This window comes from Nesoenas mayeri, assembly GCF_963082525.1.
Source record: "Nesoenas mayeri genome assembly, chromosome: 3".
Taxonomy (NCBI): Eukaryota; Metazoa; Chordata; class Aves; order Columbiformes; family Columbidae; genus Nesoenas; species Nesoenas mayeri.
The window spans coordinates 360,511-387,990 of NC_137544.1; the positions used below are offsets into that span (position 1 = coordinate 360,511).

Sequence of the window (27,480 nt, forward strand, 5' to 3'; positions counted from 1 at the left end):
AAAACATCCGAGTTCCCGCGGTGAGCAGAGACCAGCGAGGAGAGGCTGGAGCCGGAGGGGCGGGGCGGACAGGCAGCGCCGCGGGCAGCCGTGGGCGGGGCGGGGCGGGAGGGGAGCGGCGTGGCCGAGCCCGCGGGCGGCCTCTCCCTCATTCGACCTCGCGCGCAGCTAAGATGGCGGCCGCGGTGCGCGCGATCGGCAGCCTGGGGCGCTTCACGGCCGCCAAGTACGGGCCGGGCCGCCGCGCGCCGCCCGCCGGTGAGCAGCGCGGGGCGGGGCTGCCGGGGCTGCCGGGGCTGCCGGGGCTGCCGGGGCTGGCGGGGCGGCGGGGCTGGCGGGGCTGGCGGGGCTGCCGGGGCTGCCGGGGCGGCGGGGCTGCCGGGGCTGCCGGGGCTGCCGGGGCGGCGGGGCTGCCGGGGCTGCCGGGGCTGGCGGGGCTGGCGGGGCTGGCGGGGCTGGCGGGGCTGGCGGGGCTGCCGGGGCGGCGGGGCTGCCGGGGCGGCGGGGCTGCCGGGGCTGCCGGGGCTGCCGGGGCCGCGGGGGCGGCGGGCGCTGTGCCCACGCGTGAAGGTGCCCCCGGCGGGGGATGTGTCACGGGGCTGTGGGAACGGGGCGGTGCCGGGGAAGGGTCCCGCAGGTCCCGAGGGAGCTGCGGGGCGGGGGTGCTGCTGTGGGGTGTCCTGTGAGTGTCCCCGGAGGGTGCGTGGGTGTGTCCGTGCGGGGCGGTGTCCCCACAGCCCGCGAGGCGCGCGGGGGTCCCCGTCGTGTCCCCACCCCCGGGCAGGGTCTGTGCCCCCACGCTGGGGGGACCCGCGGGGGGTGTGTGTGTGTGTGCGTGCGTGCGTGTGTGCGCCTCACGCGGGGTGTGTGTGTGTGTGTGTGCGCGTGCGCGCCCCACGCGGGGTGTGTGTGTGTGTGTGTGCGCGTGTGTGCGCCCCACGCGGTGTGTGTGTGTGTGCGCGCCCCACGCGGGGTGTGTGTCCCCACGGGCTGTGTGAGTGTCCCCACGGGGGGTTGCTCCCCCCAGGTCCCCGAGGGACCTGGCCACGGTCCCCGTGTCCCGGCTCGCGTGGGGGTCTGTGCAGCCCGGGGGTCCCGGTGTCCCGCACGTGTGTGGGGTCTGTGCAGCCCGGGGTGCCCGTGCCCCGCTCCGGCACAGACGCGGCAGGCAGGGCTGCCCTGGGCGCCCGAGCTCACCGCAGGGCAGCGTGTCCTTGTGCGGTGTGTCTGTGTGTGCGTGCCCGGGGACGTCCCCATGTCCTTGTCCCTCTGGGTCCCGGATGCCCTCCGGGCACGCAGGTGTGTCTGTGGGGTGGGGGTGTCCCTGCGTGGAGGGGGAGGGTGTCCCCAGGCACGTTTGCGTCTCCACATGGGGGGGTCAGTCTTTATTTGGTGAGCAAGTGTGTGCAGCCGCTGGCCGAGGCGCCGCCGCGGTGTGCCGGCCCGGCACGGCCTGCGGCTCCCGGCTCGTTCGGCGCCTCCGCGCAGGGACCGGGTGCCCCGGGAGGGCCCAAGGGCCAGGGGAGCTCGGGGAGAGCGGTTCTTAGTTCTGCACCTTGGGGGACATCGCAGTCCGATATTGATGTGGAGCTGCGATCTGGCAGTGTTTAATTTAACCTCGCAGCTGCCTCAGGTGCGCCGCGGGAGCGAGTCTGTTGGTGAGCTGGTGTCTCCGGGAGCGGGGCTGCGGCAATGACAGCGAGCAGGGCTGCGGCAGCGCCAGCGAGGGCTGTCCTTGCATATAATGGACAATATTCTTCATCACAAACTGTCCTGGAGCTGCTCTGCGCTTCCTATCACTCACCGTAATTAATAGCGCTGTTCTGCCCTGACAGTGTTTGTTAAATTGGCTGCAGACCTCTCCAGGGCTGGCTGAAGCGGGCAGCCGGCGGGCAGGGTGGGAGCAGGGCCGGCCCTACCTGCCGAGCCATACGCCGCTGCCAGCGGGTCCCGAGGGGACAGCACAGCCCGGCTCCTCCGGAGTTCCCGGGTGCCAGCGGGTCCCGAGGGGACAGCACAGCTCGGCTCCTCCAGGGTTTCCAGGGGCACAGCACAGCTCGGCTCCTCCGGAGTTTCCCATGGGGCGGCTGGGTGCTCAGCACCACCGACCGGAGCACGGGTGGCCATCCCGAGCCGCGCTGGCTAGCTCTGATGCTGCCGGGCTCGCGCCAGGGCTCCGGGAGCTTTCCTGCCCGGCCTCCATGGATGCCGTTGCCACTTCAAGGGCCGCGGCACGGCCAGGTGAGGGGGCAGGGAGACAGCAAAGGAAATCCCAGGGAGGAGAGACAGTGGGAGGAAGCGGTGCCGCGGGGCGGTGTGGCCGGGCTGTTCTCGGCGGAGCCCTGAGAGCAGCTCTCTCAAGTGCCGGTGTCTCTGTCTGCAGACAGCCTTTCAGTTGGAGTGACCCAAGTGGTGAAAGTGGAGTCTGTGTTCCAGGTGTTAATTCTCGAGTGGGTGTCAGTGGGTCGGTGGAGGTGTCTGTCTGTCCTGCTGCTGCTCCCTTCAGCGCTTTGCAGGAGGCTCTTTGCGGCTCTGATCTTGGCAGGTCACCGTCGTGCTGCCAGATGAACCGATGCCTAGAGCGGACGTGTCCGAGTACCTGCGCTTTTAGCTTTAGATGTGGAACGTGTTTTCCAGAAGTATTCTGGGTTCTAAAATGAAACAGGCTAAAGAAACCTCACTCAGATACCGAGCAGCCGTTACTCTGATGAGATTGCCCTTCCCAAAACAGTTTGTATTAAAAAGTAGTGACATTTATTCACTTGTGCCTTTGCTATTTTATTTTATTCCTACTTCATATTTTGTGCTAGAACTGAAAGTGGGATTCAAGGTTTAAGGTTTTCACGGCAGCAACTCTCAGTCTGTTGGGAATTGCTGTGAAAGCGGGAGGTGTGTTAGATGATAGAAGGAGAAAAAGTTAGTTAGGCCATCCCCTTTCTATTTTTAATGGAGTTTGTGTGGTTTTTACGCTGTCCCTGGCTCAGGGTGTGCGGGGACACACCGTCACTTGCCTGGCGGCCGGGATTCGGTTGGGGTCGCTGTCCCTGCTGCGCCTCGCCGGGTTGGACACAGAAAAGTGGCATTTATTGAGTTGGAATAGTGCCATTGAAAGCGCGTCTGTTCTGCTGCGGGGCAGCTGCCGGCGGAGAAGTTGCTGTCAGACCGCGCTCAGTTTTGTGTGAAACGAGCACCGGTGCTTGGTTCCACAAGCACCTGAGCTGAGCGCACAGAAGGTTTAGGGAGACTGGTGCTGGCTGCAGCCGTCACAATCCGGGGATTGTCCTAGTCCAGAAATACTTTAAGCAGCTTTGGAGTGGAAACCGGTCCACTCTTTGTTTATAAAATGATACCGTGGGCACATGACGCGCGCCGGCAGATGCAAACCTGTTTGCAGGGACAGGCTGACACCGAGTTTCCATCGCGCAGCGTTGCGCGGGTGTCCCGGGCTGGGGAATGGAGAGCAAAGGTCAGTCCCCTGCCAGCACCGGGGACGCTGCGGAGAGGAGCAAAGTGCAGCCCCTGCGCTGGGGCCGCGGGGAAGCACCTGGGCTGAGGGGCCGCAGGGAAGCACCTGGGCTGAGGGGCCGCAGGGAAGCACCGGGGCTGAGGGGCCGCAGGGAAGCACCGGGGCTGAGGGTCCGCAGGGAAGCACCTGGGCTGAGGGTCCGCAGGGAAGCACCTGGGCTGAGGGGCCGCAGGGAAGCACCTGGGCTGAGGGTCCGCAGGGAAGCACCTGGGCTGAGGGGCCGCAGGGAAGCACCGGGGCTGAGGGTCCGCAGGGAAGCACCGGGGCTGAGGGGCACAGGGAAGCACCGGGGCTGAGGGTCCGCAGGGAAGCACCGGGGCTGAGGGGCACAGGGAAGCACCTGGGCTGAGGGGCCGCAGGGAAGCACCTGGGCTGAGGGGCCGCAGGGAAGCACCTGGGCTGAGGGGCCGCAGGGAAGCACCTGGGCTAGGGGGCCGCGGGGAAGCACCGAGGCTGAGGGTCCGCAGGGAAGCACCGGGGCTGAGGGTCCGCAGGGAAGCACACCTGGGCTGAGGGTCTGCAGGGAAGCACCTGGGCTGAGGGGCGGGACGAGGGTTTGGGCTTGCGCTCCCTGCCCCGGGTTTGCTGCCTCTGCCTGCTAGCATCTGTACCGAAGGATCCTCTGAGTGCAGGCCAAGGTCATCTGAGCAGCACTGAGATTGTTGCGAGGAACCATCAGGCCAGGTGCAATTTCTCAGCAGAACAAGGAGATCTGGGATTTGGGAGTCAGGAAAGCAGCATTTCGCTTGTGGACAGAACTCGTTCACACCGTGGGCTCAGTTCTCAGAGCGCTTTGAAACGAGACAAGTTTGTCTAGCTGCTTCCATGTGTGATTAGTGGAGCTGGATCAAGCCTTCTGGTGACAGACGGGGGCACAGATAAATCCTGTGTGTGCTGTTTTCGAGGCTCTCCAGCTGTACACCCGAGGATCTGGCACTAGGGGCAGCCCCGTTCGCTGGCGCGAGTGTGCGTTCACAGGGGTGTCGTGGGGCGGCTGTTTGGGTGGCAGGGAAGTGAACTGGCGGGCTGGAAGCTCTGCGGCGCGCAGCACGGCCTGTGGCTGCGCCGGACTCCGTGTGCGCGGGGCGGAGCGCCCCGTGCCGCCCGCTGCGGCTCTTGGGAAGGAGCCTCTGGGCGGTCGTGGCCCGGTTTGGCATTGCTGGCGGTGGAACATGCGCTGCGAAGGCCACCCCGGCAGCGCGGGCTCTGCTGGTGACGCGGGCCAGGCTGCGGGAGCGGGAGCCGACTCGTACGCGGGGTTCTGGGACACGTTACTCGGCGGGAGAGGGGAAAGGGGAGGATGCATTCCAGAGTTACGCTGAGACTACTGAGAATTCCTCTAACGTCTGTGCCATCTTTCCATCAGATTATGCTTGCCGTAACGTCTCCACCTCCCAGGCTCTTCAGAGTAAGTGTAAAGCTTTTCTCTGCGAGTTTGGTGCTGTGTGAGAACCCACGGAGCAGAAGCTGATAACGCGTTTCGGTTTGTTTCCAGCCAGAACCCACGTTAGCTATGACATCAAAGGGGACGTCGCTGTCGTACGCTTCAACACGCCCAATTCAAAGGTACGGCCGTGGCTGGCTCTGGTTGATAGGCAAACCGGTGGAAATGGCAGCAAGAGCGGTTGTGCGCTTGTACATTGAAAGTTCTGATTTAAGACTAAGAACTCGCCCACCCTGCAGCCTTTCAGAGCTGAAGTAGGAAAAGGAGCATTTAATGAGACATCTGAGATTGCCTCAGGGAGATATTTTGTATATGCTGAGCCAGCTTGTCTCTCTCACTGACATGAGATACTGCTGAATCTTATTAGGTTCTTGGATTCAAGATGGTCAAGGAAAGTGTCTGTTACATATTAAAAAACAGCTTGGGAGCTCATGGGACGTGTGAGGCCACACAGCCGCGTTGGTGAGGTGAGGGAGGAGCTGCCTGATACCGCATTACCTGATGACCTGCTGCAGGGCTTCATTTCAGAGGCTTTTATTTGCTGTATTATCACACAAGATGAACTCACTATTATAGCAAATCCGGGCTCAATTTGAGCACCCCCAGAGCGTTATAATTGTTCTGAGCAATGGCCTGGCTGTTGGGCCAGTTTCTGCATGGCCTAGTCCTTTACTTTTCAGAGGGCAAATCTCAAAAGGCTGTGGAACTGCTGCTCCTCCTGGCTTGGAAAGTCTATTTAGACCTACTGTTGGCTTTGGGTTGTTGTTGTCAGTCTGCCTTGTGTGCAGGTTTTCTGATGGTTGAGTGCAGTCCTTACTCAGGTTAAACCCCACTGTCTGCTGGGCTCCCTGCTTACAGTGTTTATTTGCTGCCTTCAGGTGAACACTCTATCCAGACAGCTGAACGCGGAGTTTACTGATGTAATGAATGAGATCTGGGCCAACGAAGCCGTCAAAAGCGCCGTCCTCATCTCTTCAAAGCCAGGCTCTTTCATTGCTGGCGCAGATATCGAGTGAGTCCGGGGCCCTGGGGCTGTGTGCGGGAGCTGCCCCTGCAGCCTGGCGTTCGGGGCCGCGCTCCGGTGCGCTGGGGGGTCCGAGGGGGGTCCCTGGCAGCTCCCCGGGGTGAGGCACAGGCTGGGAAGGAAATCTGTGTGCGCAGGATGCCAGACTCGCTTTGGCGAAGTTGGGACCTTGATAAACAGGAGCACAGCTCGCCATTAAGCCCCATTTGGCTGTAACGCTTGGTTGCTCCTTCCTGCGTGCTGGGGCACAGCCAAGAAAGCCCTGGCGCCGGGCTGAGCGCTGTCCTTTGGTCTGGGACGCGCCAAGAGCAGATCATTGACATGCAGGACTGGGTTTAAGCTGGGCCTGAGTGCTGGCAGCCTGCCAGCCCGGCCCCTTGGGCTGGGCTTGGCTCTGCAGCGTGGGGCACTCTCCCAGGGGGTGGGGCGGCCCGTGGGGGTGCTCTCACTGGATTTGGAGCGCCATTGGCTCCTAGTCCTGGCATCAGGCAGGACAGAAGAGTTGTTTGAAGACATTTAAAGCCAGAAAGCTCTAAAGAAAGAAGGCACATTACAAATTCAAAACCTTTTAACCTTTTTGCGTGGCTTTATTCAGGGGCAGGGACTTGATGCACGTTGTGGGGAGGAGGCGGTAGCCAGAGCTGCTAAGCAGAGTTAAAGGACAGGCTGTGTTTAAGAGCTGTCTGCTGGGCTCAGCACCACGAGCCCCCTGAATTTCGCCTGCCTGGCAAATGGTCTCTGTAAGAATCATTGGCGCAGGGAGTCGCTGATTGGCAGAGTGCAGCGTCAGCGCTGGCCGTCCGCTCCTCCAGAGGGCGATCCGGCTCTCCCTCCGCCCGCCTGGCAGGGGCTCTGGGGCTGCCTCCCACCCCCCTCTCCCCAGAGGGCTCCTGGGCTCCCCGCAGGGACACTCCTTCAGCTCCTGCGGGTGCAGCCCAGGGCAGCCCCGCGCTCGGCAGCCCCGCGCTCGGCGGCCCCGCGCCCTGTGCTCGGCAGCCCTGCGCTTGGCAGCCTGCCCGCGGTGCCCGGTAATCGGAGACCGGGGTGCTGAATAGCTCCTGTCTGTCAGTCACTGGAGCTTGGTGGGAAAAGGGGAACAAAGCCCTGGCAGCGCTGTCCGTTTCACTGCTGTTCTCTCAGTGCTTTTCCAGTCCTGACCAGCCTTTCTGCCTCCCGCAGCATGATTGAAGCCTGCAAGAGTGCTCAGGAAGTGACTCAGCTCTCTCAGGAAGGACAGAAGATGCTTGAAAAGATTGAGCAGTCTCCAAAGCCCGTGGTCGCTGCCATCAGTGGCTCCTGCCTGGGAGGAGGGCTGGAGGTATTGAACCATCCGGGTCTGACAGGCAGTGGGAACTGATAGGCCGGGTCTCGATCCGAACGATGCCTGCAGGACATTCACATACTACCAGAGGGATTTGAGACCTGCTGCGTTCGTTACATCCATTCAAATGAGTCTGTGGCAGGTTAATGGCTTGGTTGTGCTCCAGGGCTCTGCCGTGCTCATTTGTGTGGTGCTCTTGAGAGCTCGTCAGCTCCGGATCCGCAGGCCAGGCTGATATTTAGATGAGAGCGTCCCAGGGCAAACCGGCTGTTCCCAGCAGGCGCTGGATCTGGGTAAACGCTGCTGGCAGAGTCCAGCCCGGAAATTGCAGCTTTTCAGATGAACTGAGTCTCGCATCCCAGCAACTTCTCCTCTTTTGGAGGCTGTTGCGAGCGGGCTGCGCGTGGGAAGCTGGCCGGGCTCCGCCCCGACCTGTGTACCCCGCTCTGTCGCTCGCCGCTTCGTCATCTCCATTTAGGATTTTGTAAACTCAAAACCTGGTAATTCCTGGGGCAAAGTTGTTAGTGGAACAGAACAACCTCATGGCAGTGGAGTCTGTTCCGTTGCGTACCCATTTCTCAAGCTGTTGCAGCTGTTTGCAAGCGCTGTGGTGACAGATCTGGACTTGGTATCTGGTGATCAGCCAGATATCCGGGCTGACCTGCACACAGGACCGTCCTCTGAGGGCAGCGAGTGACTTTCACCCTTGGTGGTCTAGATGAGGTTCAAAACCAGCTTGGCTCAGGCTGGCCGTGTCACGTTCCCGTCGTGTTTGCCGTCCCCTGCCTGCGGGCGCTTCTGGTGCCGGAAGGAGCGTCAGTGAGCACAGGGGGAGCGGGGGCGCTGGAGCGGGAGGCGGCTCGGGTTTGGGAGGGCGCGGAGGAGACCCTTGCGCTGGCTGCCCAGTTCTTCTCTGGCCTTTCACAGGGAAAACTTTTGTTCTCTCTTTGCTGTTTTTAAGGTGGCCATCGCCTGTCAGTACAGAATAGCAACAAAGGACAAGAAAACAATCCTGGGGACACCTGAAGTGTTACTGGGTCTCCTGCCAGGGGCGGGGGGCACTCAGAGGCTGCCCAAGATGGTGAGTAAAAGGAAGAACGCCACTCAAGAGCACCTTCTGCATTGCACACTCCCAATCTGAACTCCCCTTTCTGCCCTTCCAGGTGGGGATTCCATCTGCCTTCGATATGATGCTGACTGGGAGGAACATCCGCGCCGACAGAGCGAAGAAGATGGGGCTGGTGGACCAGCTGGTGGACCCGCTAGGTCAGACGGGGCGGCGCTCAGTTCCCTGGTCTGCCGCTGCCGCGTAGCCTCTCCACCTCACTGGAATCAGTAGCGAAGCCGTTGGTGCGGCGTCAGTCTCGGGGGGTAGAGCACATGGACTGCAGGGTCCCTAACGGTGCTCTGCAGTGCAGCCTCCGTTCCCACCTTAGAATCACGTGCACGGGGAGCTTGAAATGTCAGGCTCCTGCTCGAGCTGAGTGAGCAGGGAAAGGTTAGCGCAGAGGGCAGGCCTGCAGAGGCTAATTATACAGATAAGAACGTGCGTGCCTCATTTATCATGTCAGAGAGACAGATTGCAGCCCATAATGAAAGGAGGATAGATGACCGATGCCTACATTTATGCAGCCTGCAGATGTTAATCTCCGTGACAAGATCTTGAGAAGGAGCCAGCCCCACAGCCCGTGTGCTCCGAGTTGCCAGTGGGCTGCAGGTTGGATGCAGAAATGCCTTGCAAACTGCAGACCAAACTGCGCTTCCAAGTGCTCAGTGGGCTAGTGAATAACGTCTTGCTCCTGCTGCTCCGTCACCAGAGAGGCTTTCTTGGGGGGTGACTAAACGGAGGGGCAAACCCTGCACAGCCTCCTTGGAAGGGTCCGATGAGCTGCAGCCAGGAGTTGGGCTGGAAAGGGCCGCGCCGGCTGGTGCTGCTGCGCTGTCGCACCGTGCTGAGCTGGGTTTCCCCAGGCAGAGCGTGGCCAGAGCACCTGGTGGCCTGAGCTCCTGGGGCTGTACAAAATGAAACAATCACAGAGAAGAGGTGCCCCTGCCCACCCTGCGAGGCGCAGGGAAGGCGCTGGCTGCGCGGTCTCACGGGCAGCGTTCCGCTGGATAGGATGTCCTCAGCCCTACTCTCGCTTATAAAATGGATCAGTAGTGCATGGGCTTGAGTTAAAATGGGCTGAGTAAGTGTCACCACTTTATACTTAAATGTGAATTGGCTTGTAAGAGCCAGCAAATGTGGCGGTTTATGTTAATGATGACGCGTGGCTTGCTCAGAGGAAACCTGGACTTTCTGAAGAGTCTGGAATCCCGTAGGAGGAGCACAAAAAACCAAATCGTGTGTGAGCATGAGAGGCGTTCCGTGTTAGTTCAGATGGCAGCCAGCGCCAGCAGGCTTTCTGCTGCCCGTTCTGTTCGCAAAAGCAGCTTTAACTAGGGTGATGTTTACCTGGTTGCAGAAAGCTTTGCGGGAGGCAGCTTCATGGGTGCAGCCAGTTCCCCTGCAGGGAGCTCCACGACGTTCTCTGATCTATTTACTGCTGCGCCCAGATCTAATTCTGGCATGTGCCATTTATAGAAGGAAGCAGATGTGAGTGGACAGCCCGGGGCTCCCAGGTTAGGACGCTGTGAAATGCTGAGCGGTAACGGCAGTAGAGCAGCCCCACGTGTGGGTTTCACCTTGCCTGGATAGTTCCTATAGCTCAGACTTAGAGATAAACAGCTCTTTCTTCAGCTGTGGGATCAAAGTGCAGCATTCGTTGGCGTTGAAGACCTCAGCTTTGGCGAAGGGAGAGAGCGGTGGGAGGGGGACGAGGGGGGCAGGTGTCTGGTTTGGTGTTTGACTGTCTCCCGTGTCCAGAGGAGGTGGCTGCTCTGGTGTCTGAGCTCCAAGGGCTCCGAAAAGCGTCCGGGGTGGTTGGGGCAGTTTATAATGAGGGATGATGACCTGTAACCTCATCAGGTCTGTTCTGCTGCATCAGAGACAGCCCAGGGCTGCGCCTGCAGCTGGTGGCGCTGTGCAGAATCCCTGGGCATTGCTCCTTCATTAGTGACTTGTGTTTGCCTGCAGCAGCTTTGCACAACTGCCTCTTCAGCCCTGTGCTCCATCCTCCCGTTCTGGTGCTACAAGTGCTGTGCTTGCAGATTCTGCAGATTCTGCAGCCGGCCCTCAGGGGCTGCTAAAACTCGCTTGGTGGTGGCTTGTGCACCTCAAATCCTGGGGCAGTTCTGGGCTCCTCATGCCAAGAAAGGCCTTGAGGTGCTGGAGCGAGTGCAGAGAAGGGAACGGAGCTGGTGAGGGGCTGGAGCACAATGTGATGGAGACTGAGGGACCTGGGGGTTCAGCTGGAGAACAGGAGCTGAGGGGAGACCTTCTGATCTCTGACCTGCCTGAAAGGAGCTTGGAGCCAGGGGGGTCGGGCTCTGCTCCCCAGGAACAAGCGCCAGGAGCAAAGGAAACGGCCTCAAGTTGCCCAGGGGAGGTTGAGGTTGGATGTGGGAACAATTTCTTCCCCAAAGGGCTGTGGGGCATTGGAACAGGCTGCCCAGGGCAGTGCTGGGGTCACCAGTCCTGGAGGGCTGGGCAGACGGACATGAGGTTCTCAGGACATGGAGCAGGGACGGGGTGGGTTATGGTTGGAGTCAATGATCTTGAGTGTCTCTTCCAACCGAAACGATCCTGCGATCAGTTGTGGGACAGCTCTGGGTCGGGCCGGGTGTGACTGTGCGTGGCTGTAGCTAAAGCAAGAGACAGATTTCCTGCACCCTGGTGTTGTGCAGGCCCAGCGTTCCACGTAAGGAGAGGTGCAACAAGAGGAGGGGGGCAGAACTCCGTAAGTTCTGTTGAGATACGGGGGTGTCTGCCATTATGCGAGATAAAAGGTTGAGGAAATAAGGGCACAATTTGCAAAAAGATGGTGCGATGCTGAAACAGGTCCAGAGAGGCGATGGGACCTCTGTCCTTGGAGGTGTCCGGAGACTGCTGGAACACAGCCCTGAGCGTCCCCAGCTAATCCCAGAGCTGGATTTAGCTGTGAGCTCGGTCCTGCTTTGGGCAGCGGGCCGGACCGGGTGGCCTCCCGTGTTCCCTCCCCACCGGAGCCGTTGGCGGTTGCGCCGAGCAGCGCTGGTGTTGGAGCGCCGTGCCGCCTGCTCCCGCCGGGCGCTGCCGTGTAACGCCCTGGGCGTCCAGCGCCTCGGGGCCACCTTAGAGTTCCTGCTGAGCCTTTCCGTGCTGGTTCATAACCCAGAGAAGTCAAACAGCCAGGGAGCAATAGAGTGGTAGCGGTTCCAGGGAACATCGCGTTGCTGTCCCATCCTTCCTTGCCTTCCCGCATCCTCATCCGTCGGTGATAACTTTGCCGCTCAAGACTCCTCGTTTGTTCGCAGGGCCAGGCGTGAAGACTCCAGAAGCACGAACCATCGAGTACCTGGAGGAGGTGGCAATTGACTTTGCCAGAGGACTTGCCAACAGGACGGTGTCTGCCAAAAGATCCAAAGGGCTAATGCAGAGTAAGTCTGAGGGCATCGCAGGCAAATCCCGAGGGACTGTGGTCACGATAATCCAGCTTTGCTCCTCAGGGCTGTGTTCATACTCCTGCTTAATTCCGTTCTCAAGCCGAAGTTATTCCACGTTGCAGGGATCTCGAGGCGATGGTTGGTAGGGCGAACATTGCTCTGCGGGTCTGAGCCACGGTGGCGCCGCCAGAGCTGCCCGTGGCGGCTCCGGGAGCGTGGGAGGAGCCGGGCCCGGGGCAGGGCCGCGGCCTCCAGGGCTCTGTCCGCCCGGCTTTAGGAGCGAGTTCTGCACCAGGCTTGTGTAATCAAGCACTTGGGGCTGCTCTGCACTGATCCTCCTCAGCAGCACCTTCGTGCGGGTAGCGGAGCCCCAAGCAGCGACACCTCTGCGTGGGTTCTGCTCCGCAGAGCTCAGGCCGTCACCGCCCGGCTTTGGAGGATATTTTAGCCCTAAATTAGACTTGTCTGAGGCTTCTGAGCAGACCGTGCTACCTGTGGCTGGGTTTCAGGTGCATGTTGCAGTTGCAGATATGCAATATTCAGACCTCTGCTCTATCTTTCTGGTTAATCATTTAAAGACAGGCTGTGCATATCGCACTGTGCTCAGACGTGTTCTTTCCCCTCTTGCAGAGATAACAGACTATGCCATGGCTCTTCCATTTGTGAGGCAGCAAGTCTACAAGACGGTGGAGAGCAAAGTTCAGAAGCAAACCAAGGGACTGTACCCTGCTCCACTGAAGATCATTGAGGTAACTCCCGCTGCGAGGCCCAAAAGACTATGGGGAAATCTGTGGAATAACGCGGCAACAGCCAGAGGGAAGGTGGTTCCTTCCCGAGTCAAGCCGTACATCGTGATCTTCATAGATTGTCTTGACGAGTGCGAGCGGTGGGTGTACCGAGCACGCACGGCAAAACTCAAGAGTAGCTTCCCAAAATATGGTCAGTTTGCGTGGTACTGGTACCAGTAAGGGAAGAGCAAGAATCCCGATCAGGAAAGGCCTGGCTGCAACGCTTTGTCCATGAAACTCAGCATCAGTTTTTCCGGGTTTCCTGTAGAGTCTCTAAAATGTTGGGTTAACCTCTTTGGAGCCAGGAAGATATAAATTGCTGTTTTCGTAGCGCTGGTGCCACAGTCCTTTAGAATCATAGAATGCTCGGGATTGGAAGGGACCTCGAAGGATCATCTAGTCCAATCCCAGTCAGTCCTGAGTTACAGGCACTGTATGATTTACAGACACTGTCCAAGGTTGAATGCTTATTTTAAAAAGGCTTTTCACGATCTAAGTTGTCGCCAAGACTTCTTTAAAACGGGTGAGCGCCCCTGTGGCTGCGAGCAGTGGCGTGGCAGGCGCACGGCCGGCCGAAAGCAGCCCTGGAGCCGCATGGCGCGCGTGGGAGCCGGCCTGGCAGAGGGCTCCGTGCCGCCGGAGCTCTCGGTGCCGCAGGGACAGGGCGATCCGCGGCTCTGCCGTGGGCGCACGGACGGGACGCAGGAGCGCGTCCTGAGCACTGGGGAGGGCTCCCTGCTGGAAACGGGAGGCAGCCCAACAGAAGTGTCGGTAAGGCGAGCCGCTGGCAGGCTGCCTTGACAGCGCTGTCTCTGCTCCCGTTTGACTAGGTTGTGAAGACCGGTCTGGACCAGGGGCGCGACGCTGGGTACCTCACCGAGTCCCAGGTAAGGCGGGAGCCCCAGGGCTGGCCGGGGAGTTGAGGGTCAGGGTTCTTCATCCGCGAAAGCAGTTTCTGCCTTTTCTCTGCCCGCGTTAGCTTTTCGAGTGGGGAACAGCCAGGCGGATGCACTGATCTGGGCTTCCCATAACAGGACTTGGATTTCTCTGCGTGTCTGAGCACTCTGGGGTTTTTGTTGGGTTTTTTTTCTGGTTGTCACATGGGACAGGTAACCCAGAGCTGCAGCTGCAATACTGTAAGTCTCGTCATTGTTTCCAGGCAATTTGGTGCACACAAGTAATTTCCTTCAAGAGTTAACTTCCATTTTTACCAGTTTTCTGTTTACCCTTTTTCACCGTCATCTTTGTTCAGGGCGTTGATTCTCCATTGCTCCTGTTTTGCTGTTTGTCCACCTCTCTAGTCCAGATACTTTGTGCTGGTGCTTTTCCACCCTTTGGTAACTCTGGGTGCTTCTGAAAACGAGCTGTTCTTTCTCAGGAGCGGTTTCTCCCCCGGGACAGGACTCCGGATCCCTCGGTCGAACTTACCCGTTCAGTAGTCGCTCCAGTCAGTGCACTGGCTCGTACTGGCCCTTCGGGGGGACCTGGGGCTGGAGAACCGGGCAGATGGGAACTTGGTGAAGTTCAGCAAAGCGAAATGGCCGGTGCTGCCCTGGGAGCAGTGACGCGGTGGAAGGGAACGGGGTGTCCGGCACGTGACAGGGACTGGGAGACCTGGGCTGCAAAGAGAAAGCTTTGTCACGGATAAACACCTGGTAGGAAGCAGTAAGGAAGGCACAGCTACACTCTTCTCGGTGGGGTCGGGTGGCAGAATAAGAGATAATGGGCACAAACTGAAGTGGGAAATTCCACTTAAATATGCAAACAGACCTCTTTGCTGTGAAGGCGATGGAGCGCTGGGATGGGTTGCCCGAGGGGCTGCAAATTCTCCCCAGTGGTGATGCTCAGATCCCAGAGCCGCCTGCTCCAGTCGGCCGTGCCCTGGGCGGCGGGTGGGCACGCCAGTCTGCGCGGCCAGTCTGCGCGGCCAGTCTGCGCGGCCAGTCTGCGCGGCGCCGGCGTCGCCCCCGCAGTGGTTCTGTGATCCCGCGAAGCAGCCGCGGGGCCGCCCTCCCTTCCTCTTCAGTTCCGGGTGTTCCTGGCACGTGGGTTGGGTTTAGCACCAGTAGCAACCGTTAAGGGTAGTCAAGGCTTTTGCACTTTGAAAGCCTGGCACACTTCTCTTGTTCTGCTCGCTGCTTCTCCCTGTGGCACGTCCAGCCTGTGCTGAGGTGAGCAGGCGCTGCAGAGGTGAGGGTGCACACACACACACACACACACACACACACACACACGTGTGTTCACACGCACGGCGAGCTGGGCCTGTGCTGGTGACACAGGCCGCCCGCAGACGTGGCCCGTGATCGACGCTGTTCCTGCTGCTTGGCTGCTCAGAACCGCAGCTCGCGTGCAGCGATAAGTGCACGTTGACACCCCCCGTTGAGCAGCTGGCCGGGGGTGTTTCATCTGTCAGTTAACTGGCCGCAGGGCTCTGTCTGACCAAGGCCTCGTGTCCTACACGCTGTCCAGTCCTGCTCGAGGTTTGCTGGCGGTGCTGGGTGTGGAGGCGGGACGGTGACGGGCTGCGGTGCGCAGCTCCGGCCCGGAGCAGGCGAGCGCACTCACCAGTTCTGCGTGACCCTTTATTCTGCACACACACAGAGTCTTTGTTCTCCCGTGCTTGTTCATCCTCAGCCATCTTCATCCCTCCCTTTCTCTGCCTTTTTCTCTGCCCTGATAAACAAGCTGCTCCTAATTGGTGTTTCCTGACTGGTCGCGGTTTTGCACGTCTGTGCTCACGCTGGGGTTTCCAGCACTGGGGAGGTAGGTAACGCTGGCTGCCCGCAGCGAGAGCGCCCGCAGCCTTCCCATCGGGTTGTCTCTGCGGCTGGGTCAGCGCCCACGTCTCTGCCGGAACCCGTCCGTCCCCATGGTGCTCAGTAACTCAGCAACTGGCGCCAGCTCCTCGCGCTGCCGTGGCCTCCCGCGCTCTGTCCTGTGTCTGTCCTGGCGACAGGGTCCTGCTCCACATGCGGCTGTCCCCTCTGCCTTCACAGTGACCGCGCGGCAGTGCCGCGGCTGTTCTGGTTGCGCATTCCAGCCACGTTTGCTCTGGTGCTGAATGAAAGGCTGGGGAGACTTGTTCCTTACTGAAAAGAATGAAGGTTTCTTTTTTCTTCCCTGAGAACAGCAGCAGGACGGAGATCTTCCCAGAGCCCCTCAAGAATAAGTGTCAGTGTCACGTCTGTCTTTCATGCCGCCTCTTTCCCTGACGAGGGGACGTGCAGGTTCTGCTCCAGGCTCGGTGTTTCTGATGTTTCAGCCGGCTCTGCCTCGCAGGAGGACGCAGCCTGCGCTGAACTGCGCTGCTTTGGGAGCTTCCCTTAGCCGGCCTGGCTCACAAAACGTTGGGTTTCTGTTGCTTTATGCTGTCTGCCGTCCTCCTGACTGCTTTCCTGTTTCATGCGGAGCCCTGGGAGTTATGCAGCTTTGGGTTTTGTTGCCTGTCCATGATCCTCCAAAAATACAGGGTGTTTCAGATAGATGGACCCAATCTGGATAGGTCGCATGGAACCCCAAAACTTGGTGCTTTCAGATGCTTTAAATTGCCCATGTGGCCAAGAGCCAACAGGACCTGGGGTGTGTGAGGGGGAGTGTGGGCAGCAGGTCGGGGAGGTGAATCCTCCCCCTCTGCTCTGCCTGGGGAGGCCACATCTGGAGCTGCGGGGCCAGTGCTGGGCTCCCCGGGTCAGGGACCAGAGTCACTGCAGAGTCCAGGGAGGGACACGGAGATGCTGAGGGGTCTGGAGCATCTTTGTGTGAGGAGACTGAGAGAGCTGGGGCTGCTGAGTGGAGAAGAGAAGCTGAGAGGGATGTGATCAATGGATCAATAGCTCAGGGTGGGTGTCAGGGGATGGACCAGACTCTGTTCAGTGGTGCCCAACGCCAGGGTGAGAGGCGACGGGCACAGACTGAAACACAGGAGGCTCCATGTGAACATGAGCAGAAACTTGTTTGCTGGGAGGTGCCAGAGCCTGGCCCAGGCTGCCCAGAGCGGGTGTGGAGTCTCCTGCTCTGAGACATTCAAACCCGCTGGACCCACCTGTGTGATCTGCTCTGGTGACCCCGCGGGATCTGCTCTGGTGACCCCGCGGGATCTGCTCTGGTGACCCTGCGTGATCTGCTCTGGTGACCCTGTGTGATCTGCTCTGGTGACCCCGCGGGATCTGCTCTGTGACCCCGCGGGATCTGCTCTGGTGGGGCTGGGGATCTACAGAGAGCCCAACCCAGCCAGGCTGGGATCTGTGATATTGTTTATGAGAAAGGACATTGAACAAGTGGTTTCCTGCAGCTTTCCAGCAGCCCGTGTGGGAGGCAGTGGTGCAAACTGGGCTGTGTTTGGCTCAGAACGTGCCCTCTGCAGAGGATACACGTGCCCTGTCCGTCTGTTCCTGAGCAGGTCACTGGGCTGGGCAGGTCCGGGGGCTCGCGCTCGCTCTCCCCTCGCCATGCTGTGATGTGTGTGTGCTGGAAGTGAGACAAATGCCGAGCTCTCTGCTTCCCTCTTGCCTTCCTTGCAGAGCTTTGGCCAACTCGCCATGACAAAGGAGTCCAAGGCGCTGATCGGACTTTACCACGGGCAGGTGCGCTGCAAGAAGAACAAGTTCGGAACACCTAAACAAGAGATCAAGTAAGTCTGAGCGTGGGATGCCCCAAGCAGCAATTGGAGAACTTCTACTGAAAGGTTTTTGGGACAAGCAGCCTAGAGTCCCACGGAGAGAGACATTTCCAGCCTCCACACGGCTCGTCCTCTGTGGTTTGGAGGTCTCGCCCACAAGTGAAATCTTCTTGCATGACCTCAGTAAAAGTAGTGCCTGGGTGGAGAGGATCTGAGCGAGCTTGATGGTGACAATGGAATCCAGCTGTTTCTGGCTTCACATGTGTCCCCCCATCCCTTTCCGTGCAGGACGCTGGCGGTGCTGGGCGCTGGGCTCATGGGAGCTGGGATCGCCCAGGTGTCCGTGGATAAGGGACTGAAGACCATTCTGAAGGACACGACGCAGAAGGGCTTGGATAGAGGACAGCAGCAGGTCTTCAAGGGGTACGTGAGCTGAAAGGAGTTTGCTCGGGACGGGATGGGGCTGCCGTTAGTCCAGATGCTCCTCTGCTTTAGGGCAGTCGGGAACTCCTGACACCTCTGCTCCTTCTACGTCAGATGTCACAGAAATGCTTTCTTTTAAGGTTGCCCCATGCAGTGTGCTGGGATATTGCTACGAAATAGGCCCAGTGTATTCAGCCTTAGCTCCCTAGGTAGGTAGATGACCCAACAGACGATTGCTTTAGCTTTTAGATGTAGCTTTTAGATGTAGCAGCTGAGTGGGGAGGGAGAAATCCCGGCTGCCCAGAGCCTGTTCCAGGGGAGGCGTGGGGCCAGGCCCCTGGAAAGCCGGGACTGTGTGCCCGTGCTCAGCAGTCACAGTGCCGAGCCGTGTGTCCCCGGCCCGTCGGGGCTGACCTGCAGAGCGCGGCACCGGCCGGGCGCTGCCAGCCCGGCTCCGCGGCAGCGGCAGGCCTGCGGGACCAGGGACCTGCTTGGGTCCAGCTCCGGGAGGGAGAGATCCCTCGGCGCTGGGGCGCAGCCCGGGCTGTCCCCGGGGCTGTGACAGAGCCGTCCTTCCCCAGGCTCAACGGCAAGGTCAAGAAGAAGAATCTGACGTCGTTTGAGAGAGACTCCATTCTCAGCAACCTGACAGGCCAGCTGGACTACAAGGGCTTTGAGAAGGCAGACATGGTGATCGAGGCTGTGTTCGAGGACATCAACATCAAACACAAAGTGCTGAAGGAGGTGGAGGCCGTGAGTATCGATTCTGAGCAGCGTGTGCCAGCGGTGGCCCCTGTATGGTGGGACTCGGGGTGTCCTGTCCTGCTGGGCTTGCCACGTCTCCTTTGCGCTGCGGTTTGGTGCTTGGTGCAAGTTATTTCTGTCAGTGCGCTGAGTGAGTGTCAAGGGCGGCCTTTTATTCGCTGGGGATGTTCACTGTGTGATAAGGAGTCAGTAGTTCGTGGCTGAACGGGGCAGTTCTGACATTCCCTGACTCCTGGGAGCAGCTCAAAAAAATATTCCCTGTATCTGAGCACGCTGATATGTCAGTAATGTCCTTTGGTATCTGCACAACTTGTGTTCCTTTACTGAACCGTCTGCCTTGCTGCCACTGCTCTGTGCAAGAGCAACTTGGGGAAATAACTGTATGGTAAAGGAGCTGGTCTGTGCCCCTTCAGAGTCCCAGAGTGCCGGGGTTGGAGGGCCCTGGAAAGCCCATCCAGTGCAATCCCCCCATGGAGCAGGAACACCCAGATGAGGTTACACAGGAAGGTGTCCAGGCGGGTTGGAATGTCTGCACAGAAGGAGACTCCACAACCCCTGGGCAGCCTGGGCCAGGCTCTGACACCCTCACCCCAACAAGTTGCTTCTCCTCTTTCAGTGGAACCTCCTGTGTTCCAGTTTGCACCCATTGCCCCTTGTCCTGTCCCTGGTTGTCACCAGCAGAGCCTGGCTCCATCCTCCTGACACTGCCCCTTTCCATACTGATCACCACCGGCTGACCGGTCTATAGTTACCCAGGTCCTCCTCCTGCCCTTTTTGAAGCCTGCAGTGACATTTGCTTTCCTTCAGTCCTCGGGCACCTCTCCCGTTTCCCAAGACTTGGCAAAGATGATGGAGAGCGGTCCAGCAATGACCTCAGCCAGCTCCCTCAGCACCCGCGGGTGCATCCCATCCGCACCCATGGATTTATGGATGTCCAGATCGCCTGACTGCTCCCTGACCCAGTCCTCATCAGCCAGGCAGACTCCTCCACTGTCCTGCCCTCCTCTGGGCCTCAGCGGTGCGGGATGCTCAGGACAGCCCCCGGCAGAGCAGACAGAGACACAGAACATTCAGTATCTCTGCCTTCTCTGTATCTTCTGTCACCGGGGCACCCTTTCTGAAGTCATCATTGCAATAGTCTGACAGGAACGTGGGGACTTTGAAAACTAATGGACTTGGTGACCTTTGAGGATCCCTTCCAACCCAAACTGTTGTGTGATTGTAATGCTGCAGATCTGGCTGGCTGGGGCTGCTGCTTCCGGATTAGTGTCCCATGCTGTCTGTCGTGACAGGGAAAACCAGCTTTGCCTTGTTTGTCAGGACTGCCAGGTGCTGGTTCTCGCTGCACGTCACGCTCCGGAGCCCATGCGTTCACACTGTCTCACCCTCCTTCACAGGTGATCCCTCCGCACTGCGTCTTCGCCAGTAACACGTCTGCCCTCCCCATCAACCAGATCGCCGCCGTTAGCAAGAGGCCAGAGAAGGTGAGTGTCCAGTGCCGTGTGCCTGCTGTGGGTGGCAAACCCCGAATCCTGGGGCAGTTCTGGGCCCCTCACGCCAAGAGAGGCCTTGAGGTGCTGGAGCGAGTGGAGAGAAGGGAACGGAGCTGGTGAGGGGCTGGAGCACAAGTGTGATGGAGCGGCTGAGGGACCTGGAGGTTCAGCTGGAGAACAGGAGCTGAGGGGAGACCTTCTGATCTCTGACCTGCCTGAAAGGAGCTTGGAGCCAGGGGGGTCGGGCTCTGCTCCCCAGGAACAAGCACCAGGAGCAGAGGAAACGGCCTCAAGTTGCCCAGGGGAGGTTGAGGTTGGATGTGGGACCAATTTCTTCCCCAAAGGGCTGTGGGGCATTGGAACAGGCTGCCCAGGGCAGTGCTGGAGTCACCAGCCCTGCAGGGGTTGGAAAGGTGCACAGAGGAGGTTCTTAGGGCCACGGTTTGGTGTCAGTTAGGTTATGGTTGGACTCGATCTTGAGGGTCTCTTCCATTCAGAACGGTTCTGACTGCGCAGTGCAGCTCTGCGGGGTGCAGCCGGCCTGCAGACGTGCCCGACGGGGTCACCAGCGGGGTCACCGGCGGGGCTGGGGGTGTGCTGGACGGGGAACCGGCTGCGTGGGTTCCATTGCACCCAGGGCACCTGCGATCCCCGCCGGGCGTGTGACGCGGACGCTGCGGGACACCAGCCAGGACCCTGCAGCCTCTGAAGTGGCACCAGGGGTCTGTGTCACCTCCCGAGGGCTGAGCATCATCCAGGGCAGCTTCGATATAAAACCAGGGAAACGTTTCCCCCTCCTGTGAGGAGCCTGCTTTGCCTACCTGGGGCTGCAGAAGGCACGGGTTGATGATGGAGATGATCCCGTCTCCCGCTGCAGCGGGTGGGCCGGGGCAGCAGCGGCCTGGGCAGGAGGAGGGAGGCTCTGGAGCTGGGCTGGAAGGTGTCACGCAGCCGCGGAAGCAGAGGAGCCCCGGGCTGGCTCCCGAGCGCCCCGAGGCCCGGCCTGTGGGCAGCGCTGCCGCGGCTGCTCGTCCTCCTGCAGGAGCTGCGTGGGCATCTGCAAACCGGACCGGAGGGTCCTTGTAGATCCTCCCAACTGAAGCACTCTGTTCTAATGCCCATAGAGTGGCAGCGCGTGTCCCCACCGCCTGAGGTTCCCGTGGCCTTCGTCACCCTTGTCCTGCTTTGCCACTGAGCCTCAGTTGCATCCGAAATGCAAACTGAGTCATATTTGTTCAGACTGGCAAATAACATCCTCTTTCTGTATAAATTGCCTGTTTAACGGCTCTTTATGGGGAAACTAATAGGAAATCAGTTAACTAATTAGTGTCTATAATGAGGTTTGCAGTCTGCAGCTCTCCTGCAAGGTGCCTCTGACTTACACAGATCTTAGTGCCAAGTGTAGCTTCCAGGAGGCACGAAGGTGACGTGCTGGTTACACGGTCATGTTAGGAAAGTGAGGCACGCAGCTAAATGGTCGCACCGAAGCGCTGCTCCCAGCGGCAGGCTGCGCTTCCTCTGTAATTAGTTCTGGAAACGCGCCTTCTTGTCTTTAAATTCACTTCATCACCAAGAAAAGAAACAAAATATTCACGAGCAGAACACGGGGACTCTGCCCAGCGGCCGTGGCTGCGGTTCTGCGCTCAGAGCCCCGAGGGGGCACCAGCAGCAGAACACGGGGACTCTGCCCAGCGGCCGTGGCTGCGGTTCTGCGCTCAGAGCCCCGAGGAGGCAGCAGCGGCGCGTGGCTGCGCGGCCGGCCCGGCCCCTGCCTGCGTGCCACGCGGTGCCCGGCGCTTTGGGCCGAGCTCAGCTGAGCCCCGCACAGGTTCTGCTGCCGGGCTGCTGACAAGCACAGAGGGAGCGGAGCAGCGCGCTCGGTCCTGTGGGCGTTGCACCCAGATCCTGGCTGGGCGAGAGCTGCGGGGTGTGCGCGGCGTCCCTGGGAATGGCTGTAGAGCAAGTCCAGCTTAACTCTGCCTAACCCTGAGCTCTTCCTCTGCCAGGTGATCGGCATGCACTACTTCTCCCCCGTTGACAAAATGCAGCTGCTGGAAATCATCACCACAGACAAAACATCCGAGGACACGGCTGCTTCCGCCGTCGCCGTTGGCCTCAAACAGGGCAAGATCGTCCTTGTGGTGAAGGTGAGGGGCCGCTGCACGAAATATGAGCGTCCCAGCTCAATAAATAAATAAAAGGGCAGGCGTGTACACTGGGAGGGGGCCGAAACATGTATGTGGATACACTGGCATTATTTCCTCACGCTGAGAAGTAAAAGTGGAGGTTAGAAGGAGGCGGGTGCTCAGGTGACCCCTCGCGTCCTTTGGAGCAGCCGTGGAAGGTGCAGGAACAGCCTGAGCCAGCGCAGGAGCCGCAGTCCAGCCCCACAGCGCCCAGGGCTGCAGTCGGGGTGGCACCTGAGCCGGAGGCGTTGGGGCGGGACTGTCGCCCCCCTGCTCCCCGGCTGGCTGCAGGGACGGGGGCAGCACGCAGTGACCCTCCTCTTGTGTGAGAGGGGGCGACTGCACCTGTGAGCGCAGGGCAGAGCCGTGGTGCTGGCAAAACCAGCTTGTCTGAAAGTGCTCAAGGCGCCTCTAAAGGCTAGCGGAGATCCAGTGCTGCTTCTCTAACGCTCATCCCGTGTCAGAGCCTTCCCTGAGTGGCAGTTTCAGCTCATCTGTTGCTTCCTGACTTTGTGAGCAGTATCAGAGGTGAAACAAGCACTTTACGCCCGTTTCCCTGGTGCTGAGCACCCTTTGCCTCGTCAGCCCATTGGGCTTGGTGAAACGAGGGGTGTTGTGCAGCCTGCTTGGGGCTGCCCCGCACCACGGAAGTAACAACACTGGTGAGAACCTCCAGAGAGAGAGCTGGCGGAAGTCTTCAAAGAGGAAAGAACTGTTGCAGCAGTCGATGATGCACTGTTAGAAATGGAGCTCAGCGTCTGCCCGCTGTGCCGGCGCCTGAGCTGCGGTCGGGCTGTGGAGCGCGGTCCTTGTGCTGCAGGTTGTGCTCACCCGCCCCCTGCCGCTCTCCTCCCCAGGACGGGCCGGGCTTCTACACCACGCGGTGCCTGGGGCCCATGCTGTCCGAAGTGGTCCGAGTTCTCCAGGTACGTGTCCCCTTGGCTACCCAGCGTCTGCCAAACAGCCGTGCAGACTCTGCTGCTTCTGGCCGGGAGGGAGGTGGTGGCCAGCCCGGTGCTCATGGCGGTGGCCAGCCCGGTGCTCATGGCGGTGGCCGGCCCCGTGCTCGTGGTGGCGGCCAGCCCCGTGCTCGTGGTTGCCCCCAGCGTGCTCGTGGCTGAGCTGCGCTGTGCTGAGAGCTGGCGCGGGCACCGAGGGGCTCTGTCCTCCCTGCACAGCCCCAGGGCGGGTCAGGAGCGCTGCGAGCACCATGACACAGCTCCTGGCTGTGACCAAACAGCTGACGGGGCTGATCGCAGCCCGTGGCCTGAGATCAGTGGGGACTTTCTGGGTTTCCAGGACCCTCACCCAGAGCTACTGTTGCTTCCCCTTCCATTCCTGCAGGAGGGCATTGACCCAAAGAAAGTAGATGCCATCTCTACGGCTTTCGGCTTTCCCGTGGGCACCGCCACGCTGATCGACGAGGTGGGTGTGGACGTGGGCGTGCACGTGGCCGAGGACCTGGGCAAGGCCTTCGGCGAGCGCTTCGGAGGAGGCAGCGTCGAGTTGTTGAAGCTCATGGTGCAGAAAGGCTTCTTAGGTGAGATGCTAGGCTGTTCCCATCTAATGGGTTTCCCTTTGTTCAAGGAACAGCGCCAGCATCCCCCAAGCTCTCCTGCCTCAGGTGAGAGCAGAGAACGGCCCTGGGGAATGGCTCGGTCTGCCTGGCAGAGGCCGTGCCGTGGTGGCGCTGGGTGACAGGAGGTGGCCGTGCCGCGGAGCACACCAGGACAGAGCAGTGTCATCAGTGGGACCTGCGCTGGGGGGGCAAAACCCCGAATCCTGGGGCAGTTCTGGGCTCCTCATGCCAAGAAAGGCCTTGAAGTGCTGGAGCGAGTGGAGAGAAGGGAACGGAGCTGGTGAGGGGCTGGAGCACAAGTGTGATGGAGCGGCTGAGGGACCTGGGGGTTCAGCTGGAGAACAGGAGCTGAGGGGAGACCTTCTGATCTCTGAGCTGCCTGAAAGGAGCTTGGAGCCAGGGGGGTCGGGCTCTGCTCCCCAGGAACAAGCGCCAGGAGCAGAGGAAACGGCCTCAAGTTGCCCAGGGGAGGTTGAGGTTGGATGTGGGGACCAATTTCTTCCCCAAAGGGCTGTGGGGCATTGGAACAGGCTGCCCAGGGCAGTGCTGGAGTCACCAGCCCTGGAGGGCTGGCCAGACGGACATGAGGTTCTCAGGACATGGAGCAGGGACGGGGTGGGTTAGGGTTGGACTCAATGATCTTGAGGGGCTTTTCCAACCCAAATGTTTCTGTGGTTCCATGACCTGCACTTGGACCGCGTGTGCTCCCAGCCTCCAGCGAGCAGGCCCTGGCAGTGAGGGTTGCTCAGGGGGTCTTGCAGCCTGTCCCTTGCTCCCAAGGACTGTGTGTTTTTGCTGCTGTACCACACAAACAGCAGTGTTATCTGATGGTCCCCTGGCCCGGGTGGCAGCGTCAGGGCTGGCACAGCCGCACGTCTTGCCGAGGCGCCAGCTGGGCACGGGCAGCCAACAGGCTGACCTGGAGCACAGGCGCCTGCACCGAGAGGACCTGCTCGCGCCAACAGGAGCGGGAGACGCGAGGAGATCAGAGGCGAAGGTGTCACGAGCAGACAGGACACGTGGCAGCAGGTGACTGTCTGTTCTTATCCCCGGCAGGTCGCAAGACAGGGAAGGGCTTTTACGTTTACCAGGAGGGCGTGAAGAACAGGAGCGTCAACTCCGGCATGGATGAGATCCTGGCACAGTTCAAACTGCCGGCCAGGCCCGAAGTGTAAGTGTCTGCAGGCGGAGCGGCCGCTGTCCCCCGCTCCAGAGGACACGGGGTCACGCCGGGCGGCGTTTGGCTGTTCCGAGCGGGCGCGCGGGGCTGCGGGCTCTGGGAGTCTGTGCTGGCAGGAGTGGAGCAGCCCCGGACTGCTCCGCGTTTGCTCGGGCACCGTGGCAGCAGCTTTCTGCGCTGGCGCTTGCCGGGCGGGGTTGGCGCAGCCGCTGCCACAGCCGTCCTGGTGCTGCACCTGTTGTACCGCCTGGCACCACAACCGCGCCTGGAGCGTTCCCGTCTGGGCTGATGGAGCCCTGACCGGTATTGCTGCCTGCTTCGGGTCACAGAGCTGGGTCCCTGCCCTCATGGGGACAGTCTCCATGAGAAACCGAACTGTCCCCTGCCTCAGGCCTCACTGTGTCCCCGTCTCTGTGCTGGCTTCACGTGCTCCTCCGTCCAGCCGCGGTGTCACCTGCCCGGCCCTTACAGCCTCTTTCCTGCAGCTGTACTGACGAGGACATCCAGATGCGCTTGGTGACGAGGTTTGTGAACGAGGCGGCCATGTGCCTGCAGGAGGGGATCCTCAGCAACCCCATGGAGGGAGACATCGGTGCTGTGTTCGGCTTGGGCTTCCCGCCCTGCCTGGGAGGTGAGTCGGTTAAGCAGAGGTTCGGGCTATAGGCTTGAGATCTGCGTAGTGGGCTCTGGCTGCTGGAGACCGGTCAGCTGGTACGGCCAGGCTTGAGCTGCAGTCCGACGAGCCGGGTGTCCTCCCTCGTGAAGCCTGAGCTGGAGGTGTTCGTGCAGCCTTTCACCCCAGGAGAGCTGCCAGGGAGACGTTTCTGCCCGTTCTCGCCGGTACCGCTGTTCAGAGCTGCGGCTGCTGGGGCCGCAGGACTCTGCCCGGCCATTTGCCGTGCGCGGGTTTGAGCGGGAGGCAGAGCCGCGCTGGCCCGGCTCCATCAGCGCTTCCCGTGAGGACTCCGAGGGCTCTGGCCGTGCCCAACTGCCACGGGCGCAGGTGTGCTGGGAGACGCGCAAGGAGATCCCCGGCTTTTGTGCAGCCACGTGGTGCTCAGTGGAAAACCAGGCTCTGGTACCTCATCTCTTGCCACTGCGCTGTGCCTGGGCAGCAGCATCTGGGAACCTGCTCTTGTGCTGCACACAGAGCTGAACTGGCGCCAGGGACCCCCGTTCACCCCGTGCGCTCACACACACACAGAGCTGAGCTGGCGCCAGGGACCCCCGTTCACCCCGTGCGCTCACACACACACAGAGCTGAGCTGGCGCCAGGGACCCCCGTGTGCTCAGACACACACACACAGCTGAACTGGCGCCAGGGACCCCTGTTCCCCCCGTGCGCTCAGACACAGAGCTGAGCTGGCGCCAGGGACCCCCGTTCCCCCCATGCGCTCAGACACAGAGCTGAGCTGGCGCCAGGGACCCCCGTGTGCTCACACATGCAGAGCTGAGCTGGTGCCCAGGGCCCCTGTGCGCTCAGACACACAGAGCTGAGCTGGTAGCCCCAGCCGCCATGTGCGGCCCTGGCCGGGCCCAGCCAGGCGCGAGGGCAGCGTTCGGGAGCCGCCTGCACCCCGGCGGGGGGGCCGTGGCGTCGGAACGGGCCACAGAGCAAGCACGAGCTGGGGTTCGGGTCTCGGCATGAGGTGGTGCTGTGCACCCAGCGCTTTCCCTCCTGAGCCGAGCTGGGACGGGGGGACAAGCGCCAGTTATCTGTGTCCCAGCCTGTCCCCAGCGACCCGCTCTGCTCTGCGTTGCCCCGCGCGGAGCCTCCCCGCTGGAGCTGGGTGCATCGGCCCAATGCAGAGCTCCCCGCCCAGGCGCCCCGGTGCTTGTCCTTCCTCGGCGCAGACGTGTCCCCTCTCCGCGCAGGTCCCTTCAGGTACGCGGACTCGTACGGAGCCAAGCAGCTGGTGGACAAGCTGCGCAAGTACGAGGCGGTGTACGGCAGCCAGTTCACGCCGTGCCAGCTGCTGCTGGACTACGCCAACAGCCCCGGCAAGAAATTCCACCAGTGAGCGCAGCCCAGTGCCACCCCCGTGACAGCTCGAGCCGGGTCCCCGGCCTCCGGCGACACCCCGTGCTCTGGAGGCTAAGCTGCGCTGCACCCGGGGAGGCAGGGGAGGAAGGAGGGGGCAGCGGATCTGCCTCCTGGCTTCTGGTCCTTTCAAGTGCCTTATCAGCACGTCTGTCCCTGCCCGGGCCTGGGGGCTCCCTGCGCGTGGGGGAATTCCTGCGTTCTGCTCTGCACTGCGCCCTCCAGAGCTCCCGGTGTCGCGGGCAGCACCCAGCACCCAGCACCCAGCTGGCCTTGCCTTAAACCCTCAACGGAAATAAAAATAACTCCCTGTCTCCTCTGTGGACTCTGTGCCTGCTCCTCCTGGCACCGGGAGGGAACCGCTCTGCTCGGAAATAAAGCTCTTGGTGGCCTCGGCGGGGCCGCTGCGTCCCTGCGGCTCTGAGGCCCACGGGGGGGCTGCTGGCGCGAGGACAGGCGGGGAGGGGGCAGCGTGGGCCGCAGCCGGGCTGCGTCACCCCCCGTCCGTCGGGCTGCGCGGAGCCGCTGGCGCTGCCCGGCGCTGCCCCGCGCTCCTGGCAGACGGACC

At 60.9% G+C, this 27,480-nt stretch overlaps 1 protein-coding gene across 2 annotated transcripts; it reads left to right on the plus strand.

Moving 5' to 3' along the window:
• Nucleotides 1–157: 157 nt before the first annotated feature.
• HADHA (hydroxyacyl-CoA dehydrogenase trifunctional multienzyme complex subunit alpha) lies at nucleotides 158–27,218 on the plus strand. 2 transcript variants are annotated; one of them, XM_080341119.1, is made up of 20 exons: nucleotides 158–258; nucleotides 4,893–4,934; nucleotides 5,022–5,092; nucleotides 5,849–5,982; nucleotides 7,174–7,312; nucleotides 8,277–8,396; nucleotides 8,479–8,581; nucleotides 11,711–11,833; nucleotides 12,470–12,588; nucleotides 13,458–13,514; nucleotides 17,148–17,257; nucleotides 17,534–17,668; nucleotides 18,250–18,421; nucleotides 19,831–19,917; nucleotides 21,933–22,073; nucleotides 22,970–23,038; nucleotides 23,457–23,652; nucleotides 24,748–24,862; nucleotides 25,357–25,502; nucleotides 26,747–27,218. In XM_080341119.1, the coding sequence occupies exons 1-20, from the start codon at nucleotides 174–176 to the stop codon at nucleotides 26,890–26,892; spliced, it is 2,310 nt and encodes a 769-aa protein (XP_080197245.1). In that variant the 5' UTR covers nucleotides 158–173; the 3' UTR covers nucleotides 26,893–27,218. The 2 variants fall into 2 exon arrangements, with proteins under 2 accessions (XP_080197245.1, XP_080197246.1); XM_080341120.1 differs by lacking the exons at nucleotides 24,748–24,862; nucleotides 25,357–25,502; nucleotides 26,747–27,218 and adding an exon at nucleotides 23,706–23,960 and having other exon boundaries at nucleotides 23,457–23,537.
• Nucleotides 27,219–27,480: the final 262 nt, after the last annotated feature.

Coding starts and splice junctions, on each gene's coding strand:
- HADHA (XM_080341119.1), top strand. CDS start 174: ATGGCGGCCGCGGTGCGCGCGATCGGCAGCCTGGGGCGCTTCACGGCC. Junction 8,582..11,710: donor CCAGCTGGTGGACCCGCTAG/GTCAGACGGGGC, acceptor GTTTGTTCGCAG/GGCCAGGCGTGAAGACTCCA. Junction 12,589..13,457: donor CTCCACTGAAGATCATTGAG/GTAACTCCCGCT, acceptor CCGTTTGACTAG/GTTGTGAAGACCGGTCTGGA.